Source organism: Dermacentor variabilis, chromosome 10, assembly GCF_050947875.1.
Source record: "Dermacentor variabilis isolate Ectoservices chromosome 10, ASM5094787v1, whole genome shotgun sequence".
Classification (NCBI taxonomy): domain Eukaryota; kingdom Metazoa; phylum Arthropoda; class Arachnida; order Ixodida; family Ixodidae; genus Dermacentor; species Dermacentor variabilis.
Window position 1 is genome coordinate 12572023 of NC_134577.1, and position 11692 is coordinate 12583714.

Here is an 11692-nt window from a genome sequence, read left to right on the forward strand (position 1 = left end):
GTGGTTTTGGTACGGAAAATGCCAGGATTTATGTAGTTTATTGCAACAAACTTGTAATGGATATTGGATATAATGAAGATATTTTTGTGTCAGATATGGCTTCATTATAGCGAGGCTTGGTAGTACTTTGAAATCTGTGACATTGGTCTGATGTACCAGCGCATAGGGTTCTGGCGTGAAATTCAAGAAATGGAAGTTTGGCCTTCTCTTTCATTTCTAGCAATCAATGTCTTGCTATGAAATTAAAAGAAATAGTTTTTAAAGAACTATTTATCAGTCTAAATTCATTTACAATTTCTCTTTAGTGTATTTTAACCTGGAGAATTTCAGTATGGTATGTTGTTCATAGCCTAACTTTGGAGCATACAAGGCAAGATGTTCAGTCAGCCAACGTGCCCTGTGGCATTCATTGCAGGCCCTTGTTGGGGACAAGACGTTGGCTTTCTGGCTGATGGACAAGGAGATGTATACCAACATGTCGGTGCTGACAGAGCTCAGTCCCATCATTGATCGTGGCATTGCCCTGCACAAGATTATCCGCATGATAACTCATGCTCTTGGTGGTGAAGCATGGCTCAACTTCATTGGTGAGGCCTTAAATTTCGGCATTCTCATTTCGCTTGAACTGTATTTTCGAGTGTATAGCAAAACAAAAATTCAAATAACCTGAGAGTAAAGAAGCACTTGGCAACTTTTATGTGTCGAGTGCCTGTCACAAAGGACACGCCACCACTGATTGTTCCAGCCAAGGCACTCATACTGTATTGTTGCAATGAATAAATTAAAGGCAGATGAAAATTTAGCGAATCACTTTTTTCTAGCATTGTAACTTTTGTAATTATCTGTACAGAACTGAGTGGCCTGTCACAGTGGCTATGGCATTTTGCTGCTCACCACAAGGCAGGTGGATTTCAATAGAGACGTAATGCAAAAACACTTGTGCACTTAATTTTAGGTGCACATTAAAGAATCCCAAATGGTTAAAATTATTCCGGAGCCCCATACCACCACATCTCCATAAGCCACTATGCAATAATGGGATGTTAGATCCCACAATTTACAGAATTGAGTATAACGTCGTTGGCAGCTATGTTGACTTCATTTAAACCGATAGCAAATATAAAGTGAGTAGTAGCCAATATTTCATAACCCAATTGTTTTTGAGGATTGTGTTATGAAAAAAAAAAAACAAAAAAAAATTTGCAGGGCTGTTCATAATGAATAAACATTCTAGCATTTTTCATGCTGTTATTTCCAAAAGTTGTATGCACAGTTATGCGTTTCTTTTTTTACAAAGGACCTGTGATAACATTTCGAATTGTGTGACTGATACATCAAATCCAAAAGTACTTCTGCAGCTGCATGTAATATACCAGTAGAGAGAGAGGGTTATAAGGAAGGCAGGGATGTTAACCAGTCAAGAGTCCAGTTGGCTACCGTACGCTGAGAGAAGGGAGAGAGAGAAAGTGTGTAGAGACATGCATGGACAGTACTAGAATCAAAGCCGCTTGTGCAAATCACGTTCTCAGAAAGCACAAAAGTGCCTTCACTGCCTTCTGAACTGATGATCGGTGGGTACGGTGTTCTAGTATTGTCTTTCACTGTGAGGACAATCATCTAGTTTCTTGAATGTGTTGGATGTAGATTGTCTTCGTGCTTCAAATTGAGGACAGTAGCACAATAAGTGGTCAATATCCTCCTTGGATCCGTAAACATCACATGCAGGACTGTCAGCCATTCCATTTAGTGAGTAAAAATATGATTAGAATGGATCAATATGGCAATTGTGCTTCCATTTGGCTGTGGCAATTGAAATACAGATCCAAAAATGCTGTTATTGTGAACTTGCATCTTTATAAATTGTTTTTACTTTTATTTTTTCTAAGGAGAAAATGTGATGCCTAGCATAATACAAGTACATTTTTCCGTGGTCTTTTGGAGCAGCTATTTTCTTGCACGTTGATTTAGCAGCAAATGATAGGCCTGCTGCTTCTTTGCTTGACAAGCTCAACTTTTACTTAGTAATTTGTGTCTGTGCTGAATTAAGACACATTTCCAAACCTTGTATGTGGAAATACATCCATGTACGTAGAACAGATAAGGCAGTTTTGCAATACTGGTGTAGTCAGTCACATTTACTTGAATGTTACTGAGCACAGTTTAGATGTGTGTACTACTTGTTTTTGTCCTTCACAACATGCTAGCCTACTCAACAGGGCTTTGATAGGAACGTGTGAAATTATTTCTACCGATGAAACATAGAAACTTCAATTTGAAAGTTTTTTGATCTAATGAAGTTTTCTCTACAATTATGAGTGCGTTAAGTATTTCAAGTCTGTTTTGCATACTGTGTCGTGTACTGCAGGCTACATAAGCATTGTCTGCATTAACTAGGTTACTAGGAGTCTACATCAATCCCAAAGTGTCACATTGTTTTTCATCACATTAAGAAGTTACCAGGCTTTTCCTGAAAACATTGCTCTTGCCTGATTGGACAGCACCATTTAATTGAATGCGTAGTTCTTGACTTTCACTATGACTGCGTAAGCATTCTGTGCTCATAAAAACGCTTTCTTCCTAATCAGCCAATTCTTTCCTGAACACAATAAAGAAATATTTATTTGATAAGATAATTATGACATTTCTAGTGCTTTGTATTGAACATCTGGTTCTTGGCATACTGTGGGCACTTTTTGTTATTTTGTGATGTGTTTTGTGTACTTCATAGCAATGTATGTTACTATGCTAAAAAGCTCTTGAATCCTAGCTTGACTTTCAGTATTATGCATGTGCAATAATTATATAATAATATTTTATCTGTAAAATGTGCCTATTGCAATGTAACCTTACTAAACTGAGCTTTGTGCCACTTGCTGTTCTTTCCACATTAATATCATTTACATTTGAGTGAAGAGGTATCGCAGCAGTCTGTGAACTTCGGGAGCTCTGACTCTTCTAGTGACACTGTACCCATTTTGTTACATAATTAATGACGGGATAAAATGTAACTGTGCAGGGAATGAGTTTGGTCATCCCGAGTGGCTGGACTTCCCACGTGTGGGCAACAATGAAAGCTACCACCATGCCCGGCGTCAGTGGCACCTCGTGGATGACAATCTGTTGCGCTACAGGTTCCTCAACAACTTTGACCGTGCCCTCAATGAGACAGAGGACAAGTACCACTGGCTGCCAGCACCACCAGTAAGCAGTTGTTTACCAATTTAACACTAGCACTGTGCAGACTGGCAGCAATATACACTGTCAAGAAGCCACAAATTGAAAAAACAACCACATGCTCCCGTCCGGGCTTTTACAGTTCCTTATTCACTTATTGTGATGCCAACAGAGTCATGCACATAACATCACAGACGTGAAAGCTGTTGGTCATTCCATCTGTGAGGGACATCAGTTCCAATCGGTCTGCCAACATGCCTTTGCTGTACACCGGCATGCCCACTCTTCCTAGTCATCTTATCATGTAGTATGCTTTGCACTGTATGTGCATCGGCAACAGCCTGTAGGCAGGAAGCATGGAGTCGTGGTAACCGGAAGTAGATTGTATCTTTAAACAAGAAAATAGCAGCACCAGCATAACATTCAGTACTGACACAGTATCCAGGTGCCTCCTAGAGAAATATGTGAAGAGGAGGAAAGAGTGTCCTCCATGAGGAGAGTACCGTAGGCTTGTGAGAAGCTGCTGGCTCACCTTTGGGCTCAAAGTTGTTTAATCCCTTTAGCCCTTTGACAATGAATTTTTTCTACCAAATGTGACCACGCAGGGTTTATTTATTATTGCAATAGCAATTATATGGGCACTCCAAGCGCTTTTCTGCCATCGTTGTCGCCGTTGCCGTGAAGTTCCACATAAAGTCCAAGGGTGGTAAGCCCGTCGCCAGACGCTCTACGCTGTATGTGCGAGTGAAAGCGTGTGAGGGGAGGCAAAAATCGTGGCTCAACTCGCCCGCATGAAAGTGACGGAAGCAGAGAGGAAACGTACTGTCTTTTGTGGCGCGCGAAGTGCCCAAAGTTGCGAGGCACCAGGAGGAGAAGGAGTGGGGGGGGGGGGGGGGGGCGATGTTTTGCTCCGGCTGCAACTGAACTTGTGGACTGTGCACGATCATATCTTGAGAGCGATCTTTGCTGAAGGCAGAGTCTAGGTGTGTAGGTGGCTTGTAGCTTTGTGTCTTCTGTGTATTCTCGGTGCTCACTTTGCATTGAAGCGATAGACAGCACGAAGATTACTTCGCTTGCAGCTGCTGCCACGTTTTGTCACGTCAGCATATTGACAGCGAGTGTCCGTGGTCATCGAGTGTGATGTGTTCATGTTTCCTGTGTGCACCGACACCATGCTTGTTAATTTAGTTACCAAGCAAATGTTTACAGGTTGATACAGCAAATAAAAGTATTATCCTCGCTTCGTATGGCTATCTGCTAATTTGCTGTCGCAATCAATGCTTTGCCTTTGGGGAAAAACTGCAACTCTTTTATTGCAAATTTAAAATCTTCATAGTGACCTATTTCAAACAAAATTTACCGAAATTTTTTGAGTGACCATGGAGGACACTCATGGAGGACACTCATAAAGTGATAAAAAATATTTTCTGTAGGTAAACATGCATAGTTTCTTCATTAATACAGATCGGCTTATTTAAATACTTGTAATAAGAAGAAAGATGTAGATACACTGGAATAGATACTATACCTATCCCTATTTGGCACTTGGAAAATAGTCTGCATAAAATGAATTGCTGCTTAACTCTCAGAAGAGCAACCAGCGTGCACTTACATAGTGTTACATCAAACTGTGTATGTGGGCGCACGCAAGAAAACTCCATGGTTGTGCACCCATCAGAAAAGCCATACAAATCAGAAACTTGCAGTAATCCTTCATGCCATCGCCAAGGAAGGGCAATCAGCTTTTGCAAGTCTCAAGAAAAGAAATGCAGGCATAGCAGCATCATTCGCATATGGTGGCATTGTTTGTATATATTAGCACCCACCTGTGAACAGATGTAATCGCACCCCTATGAGCAATAAAAGAGTGAGCATCTAGCAGTGACCTTTTAAGAGATTAGAAACCAGGTAGACATCAGTTTTTGCAAGCATGACAAAAGAAAGCAGCCTGCAAGAAGAAACTGCTGAAGAAATTTCTGAGGTGACAGCATAGAGAAACTGTGGAATTAAAACCAAGAGACTACGGAGCGAAAAATAAATTTTCTTCTATCCACACAAGGTCACAGCAGTTTCTGGGCAATAGAGAGCTGAAAGTTAGCAGTGTGTTCAATGGGGCTGGTTGGTTCATCTTTAGAATAAAAACAGGAATAGCGCAACACAGGACGAGTGAGTAAACAGGACGGAGTGCTGACTAGCTTGAGTAAACAGGATAGAGCATTAGTCAGCGCTCTGCCCTGTTTACTCGCTCGTCCTGTGTTGCACTGTTCCTGTTTTTATTCTAGAAAGCTAAAAAATTGGCCCGTTTTTCAAACTCACAGATGTCGTAAATATACGGCATCGACCACTTGGGACTTGTTTGCAGTGCCATATATCTGCGTCATTGACCCTCAATTTCTCTATTGAAATATGTGTGAAACGCAGAAATGCTCTTGTTGGACAGGAGCTTAACTAATTCGAATGGAACTTGTAATGAAGTGGGGGGAAAAATTCTATGTGCTCTTGGAATCAAAATATTGCTTTACGGCCTCCATACTTTATTCAGAAATCCCTGACAATCAGTAATTGAAGAACTCAGCTCTGTATCTCCAAGACATAAACTACTTCTGTCAGCTGCACATAAGTTGTAAACAAATGCCTGAACTCATACAGCACAATCATACGGTGCACATAATGAGTACATTTGAGGTCTGTAGCTATGGATGCAATATATATAGTAAGCTGTTCCTCTAGTACAATGAATGACCAATGATAAATAATTGCTGCCCATTTGACGAATATCTTGTATCACTTTACTGCTTCAGTAAACTTGTTGTTGTGTTTGCACAAGTTGTGCAATATTACTGTTCATAAATTGTTGATATAACTTAGTGATGCATAATCAGTGACGTACCAACTATTTTATGAGGGGGGGGGGAACAAGCCTGTCCCCCCTCTTTTTCTCTGTCTATACAGTTGAAACTCGATTTAACAAAGTGATGACCACGCTCGAATTATTTTATTAAATCAGGAAGTTCGGGAAATTGAGTAAGGGATTCTTCCGTCCTTCGAAATCTAAAATTGTAACGTCGCGACACCGAAAAGGCGAGTGTCTGGCATTGTATTTGCCGCTAACGCACGCCTGTGAATGTAAAAAGCTCGTGAGGGCAGCCCAGCTACCGCTGCCCCTAGCGTCATCTGGTACGTAAGAACGCTAGTGAATGCCAAGTCTGTTGCTCCGTGCATGAGTGCGGCGTGCAGCCTCATCAAAACAAAACTAGGGCCGTGACTAGGGTGCCTAGATGTTTTAATGCGATAGCGTTAGAGCGCATGCTTAAAAAAAATGCATCTGCGTCAAAATTAGAAAGAAATCACAGCCTTTTTTAGTTATTTTGGGAAAAGTATTGTTAAATTGGGGGTTTAATGCAAGCTAATTTCTTTATTTTGGGTTGATGACAAGATTAAACCTTATGGGTACTTGCCGGCAAGGTGAATGGAAGTGTCTTCGTTATATATATATATATATAGTACAGTTAAAACTCCATCTAAGGAAACCCGATTTTATGAAGCTTCCGATCTAACGAAGACACTTCCACTCACCGGCAAGTACCCATATATATATATATATATATATTAGACACACACACACACAGACACACACAGACACACACAGCACACCATTGTTGATACGTTCCCGTTACATATGTTTTCCTGGCGGCCACGTTCGCATTTGCAAACAAAAAAAAATAATCCAATAGAGTTGCCCTAATTTTTTTACCAGTTCATATGTTCCCGAAAACAATTTTTCAGCACCAACGTTCACTACATTGCTAAACTGCGATCGTATGAGACGTTTTCCGGCCGCTAGATCCCATATATATATGAAAATACATGAGGCGTGCACAATAAAGTGGCCGTGCTGAGTTGACGTGGCATCATGTGCATTTCTTCCTGTGTGTCTAGTACAGGAGTTTGTGTAATCTCAAGTTTCAAAGACGCGTTGAAGGCACGAAGCAGATGAAGCATTCGCTCCCTGCTGCCAGTGCTTTTCATAATAACATCGTGCCACTGCAGGCGACACTATCAGCCACGAGAGCAAAGTGGATGCGAAGAAAGTGTGGCTGACTTCGTTTTAATTCGTACCGCCAATGTGAATATGTCGTCAACACAACATAAACTGTATTTTTCGTCACCGACTTTCAAACTGAACAAAATATTTTTATTGCTCTAGTTTGCTTTTTTTGATCGCTCAATAAATTGAAAGATTTTGCAGCCCTTTCTTTTCAAAAAAACTCAATCGGCAACTACTTATTTGCATAAAAGGTCAAATTTCAATGCAACTAAATTTTAACATAATAGAACAAATTATCCATTTTACCAACTTCGTTATACTGAGGTTTAATTCTATATGAATTTTCTCTGCTTTAAATCCCAAAATATAGAAAGTTTACAAATTGTGATGCATTTTACTAAGGAGTTCCATAGTTGTGAACATAATACCTTTTTTGAGGGAAATCGAAATACACTACTTTTGCTTTATTACCCACAAGTACGAAATACTGCTGATAAGGCAAGTTTACAAAGTGCCATTCCTAAAAATGTAGCTACATCAAAATTCAGTGCTGCTCATATTATGAATAATGAGTGTTTCCACAGTCAAATAAAGGCTGAACAACGTCTGCTTGCATCAGACTCAACTGAACACACTTCTCTTTACCTCCACTTGTTGATTAGCTACATTGCTACTTCTGTCCTTTATTCTTGCAAACAGAATAATAATTGGCATAACAATAAACATTTTTTTTTCTTCTAGTCCCAATTCTACTAGAAAACCAGTTTCATAACATCTGGCTTTTACACTCTGGGACCATGCAAGGAGCTGATCACTTCTATCCTGCACTGTCAGAAGTTCATAACCAAAGTTAGTATTTTAGAACTTGAAATTTAAAAAACTAGCTAGACCGTTACATTTTACCATGTCTGGCTCTCAATTTTTTTCATTGTTCTTTTCTACTTTTGTGCATTGTTAAAAAGACTCTGGCTTGCTCTTCTTTTTCTTGACAGGCTTACGTAAGCTGGAAGCATGAAGATGACAAGGTGGTGGCTTTTGAGAGGGCTGGCCTTCTGTTTGTGATCAACTTTCATCCTTCCAAGAGCTTCTCAGACTACCAAGTCGGCGTTGACACACCTGGAAAGTATCCTTTCTCTGACGGTACTGCTCAGACTGCGGTGCACATTCGTCCAACTATGTTGAAGCGTAGTATTTCAACCAAAAAATTACCGTGAAGAAACTTGGTGCTTGTACCCACAGAAAAACCTGAAGTGAACGTAAAACATCTATGACACCGTTGGAACATCTTGGGGACAGAGATTAACAAGAAAGGGAACATGAGGGGTTGGATGTTTTTTTTTTTTTGTCACACAACCACATGAATCAATCAGGAAATGAAGTGAAGGGAAACATAGTGGAAATTAGCTGTGGTTTTAATTGAAATGAAGAATTAATTAGGTAAAGGAAAATGAAAAGGACAGAAAAGAAATAAGTTGCTGCTGGCGGGAGCCAGACCCACATCTTTTATATTACTTGTGCGATGCTCTGCCAGTTGAGCGACATCGATGGCCATTCTCCCATATACTTTCTTGGGTATTTGTGTACGTATACAATGTCTGACCTTGGGAGTGTTAGCCAGCATCGCTCATGGCCAGGTGATCTTCTGAGTAGTGACTGTTGTGGGATGATGTTTCTTGCATCACACATTCCTTTGGTGAATATGAGAGCAAATCATAATGATAGAGCAGTAAAAAATAGGACACGCCATAGGTTGCTCTTGACAATAAAATGATACGCACTGCCAGCACAAGCATGGCTACCAAGACAACATAAAATAGAAAGAAAACTGAACAAAAGCAGCAGGCAATTGTGATACAGATGGGCAAAGTAAAATATAGGCTTCTCTCTTGAGCACTTCCTTAATGTGGTGACTACAGGTACAAAGTTGTCCTGGACTCTGATGCAGAGGAGTTTGGAGGCCACAAGCGTATCGACAGGGGAGTGGATATTTTCACCTTCAACAGCCCCTATGCTGGACGAAGGAACTCCATCAAAGTATGCCAAACATTGTCACTTTTTGCGGAAGCTTGCATATGCAAAACCACCCCTAGTGATAACTGGCTATAATTGGAGTGATACTGGTGGCCTAGACAGCAGAAACAAGAATGCATTTAGGTTAGTTATTAGAAGTATTAAAATACTGTGAGGAAATGCCAGACTTCACATTAAGTCTGCACATCATTATCTGTGCATTGATGATTAGCAGCTGCAAGAATAGTTTTTTTAGCTCTCCACAGTATGCATAATGCCTTTATGTGCACACCACAATTTTGACACTCTTGTACAGCATCCCTCCCACACTACAGCACATTAAACTAAAACAAAATGGCACATAATAGATCATTTTAGTGTACTTTAGCCCCTACCATGTGCACAATATAATGTGTACAGCTGGCCACAAAACTTCCCAAGAAGTGCGAATTCTGCTTTAAGACATGGTGTGTTCAATTTAATGTATAACAGTGTAGTCTGCAAAAGCTACTGCACACAAAATTTGAATATGAGGCTATGTGCATAGGTTTCGTGCAGATTATTTATTCACAAATCTTGTGTCCCATAATCTTCTGTGGGAAACTTTACACTTGCCAGGGTGGTAATGGTTAAGTAGTAATGACATCTTTAACCATTCTGCTGTGCTGTAGCAGAAACATTGTTCTACCTGTAAAAACAGAACGGTATAGTTCCCTTCAGTTGCTACCATGAAATAGTCATGAAAACCCTACGCTGTCATTATTCAGCAGCATTCAATGTGTATTGTGTATTGGCATGTTTGGTTAAAACATAGCTTCTCTGACCATAAAGTGCTAGCATGCATACTTTATTGCTGCAGTTACACCTTTGGAACCATGAGATTAATGGAAGTGGCCAATCAAAGAGCATACCAACTGTCAACTACTTCAAGGCTGTGGCTACCTGAATAGGAGAGGGTACAGCTGTATACAGCATGCACAAAGTTTCCAAGCCACTTTGTAAGTGACAGGTGCCATTGAGTTTTATTATAGCAGTGCTTCAGCATTACTCCTGGCAATCTTGCAGATCTGGAAAGTAAGTAACAGCACCTCCTCCGGACATTTGGAGCACTAAGTTCCATAGTGCCTCAGAATCACGTGCAACCTTAGAACAGCTTTCGTCATGTGCTAAGTGGCTTTGAAACTTTCTCCAAAGGATGTTAACAAAACGGTTAGGCACAAGACTATAAGTAAGCAAACTGCACATGTCTACATTATATGCATGCCATATGTCGCCAAGGGCTAACAATTTTGTCTCGTAGTCGCAGCTCTATTTTTCCTCACAAATACCAGTTTGCATCCAAGGGCTGTATACCTCAACATGCTACTCCTTGTGCCTTCACACTCGGTACACATCTCCTGCCTGTAGTTCACACGCACAAAAAGGATAAGTCTTGAAGTAAAGAACAAAGGAAGTCTAAGAGTTTAATGTAAGCAGGAAAGGAACTTGCAAAGTTCATCAAATGAACATCAAATGAAGTATTGTTGCTCAAACTAAAAGCAATATTGGCTTTGTGCTTTAATCTGTCGGGTTTTGAAGCAGCATCAGTATGCCACAGTTAATGCCATGCCGTACGACATTCCTGTATAAATTTGAAGAACATTTGATGGAGTGGGCAGTATCTTGTGTTATAGGCATATTTGACTCTCTTGACAAAATGCTAAGTTGATTTGTGTTGGGCAGTGACTGTGGATACAATTGAGGCTAGTTCTTACTGCGTGCTGAAAATGATGGCATGAGCTATAGCAAGCCATCACTTATCTGCTATTAAAGTGATCTGAATATGACAACTTCTCTTTGCAGGCGTACATTCCCAGCAGAGTGGGACTCATCTATGCACGTGTAGATTGATGTGGACTGGATGCTTGTGGAGAATAGTGCGACATATTGCCTCTAGGTTTGCAGCTATTTGAGCATGCTGTTCACAAATAAACACTCCAGCAAACATTGACTTTTCTTGTTACTGTAAGCTTCAACTAGTTCTCAGAAAATTCACCATTTACTATTGAATTGATCAGTAGAACTTTACCAACTTTTTTTTGCAGTGCAGTCACCAGAGCTGAAGGTCCTGGCCGGCACCTACGTATGCATTTCTATGGGCCCAAACTTTTGTTATTTCGATCCTAAAATTGGCCTTCGCCAGATAATTTGAAATTAACCAGTCAGCACGCACCCGGCCCCTATGGCGACTGATAGGGACCCCTTTAGTGGCAGTGTGTCTCTGTGAAGCTTGGGGGGCAGCAAATGCACTGAACACATTATCTCGTCGAAAACGCATTTTTAAAGCCCACCCTAGCATGATTTTCAAGCAGTAATCGTAGCTCACAATGTTTGATTACGGTATTTACCCAATTTTAACAAGCACATTTTTTAAAAGAAAATTGGGCCAAAAATTGCCTGTGCGGTGCAATCAGACATGAA

The 11692-nt window shown here is 40.4% G+C and overlaps 1 protein-coding gene across 2 annotated transcripts in view; it reads left to right on the top strand.

Moving 5' to 3' along the window:
• The window catches only part of AGBE (1,4-alpha-glucan-branching enzyme), a 57631-nt gene extending 46409 nt beyond the window's left edge, over window positions 1–11222 (top strand). For both annotated transcript variants that reach the window (XM_075671594.1, XM_075671595.1), the window contains exons 11-15: window positions 416–587; window positions 3017–3201; window positions 8215–8345; window positions 9139–9256; window positions 11075–11222. In XM_075671594.1, coding sequence (XP_075527709.1) covers window positions 416–587; window positions 3017–3201; window positions 8215–8345; window positions 9139–9256; window positions 11075–11122 — 654 coding nt within the window. In that variant the 3' untranslated portion in view covers window positions 11123–11222. The remainder of the gene's footprint in view (window positions 1–415; window positions 588–3016; window positions 3202–8214; window positions 8346–9138; window positions 9257–11074) is intronic.
• Window positions 11223–11692: the final 470 nt, after the last annotated feature.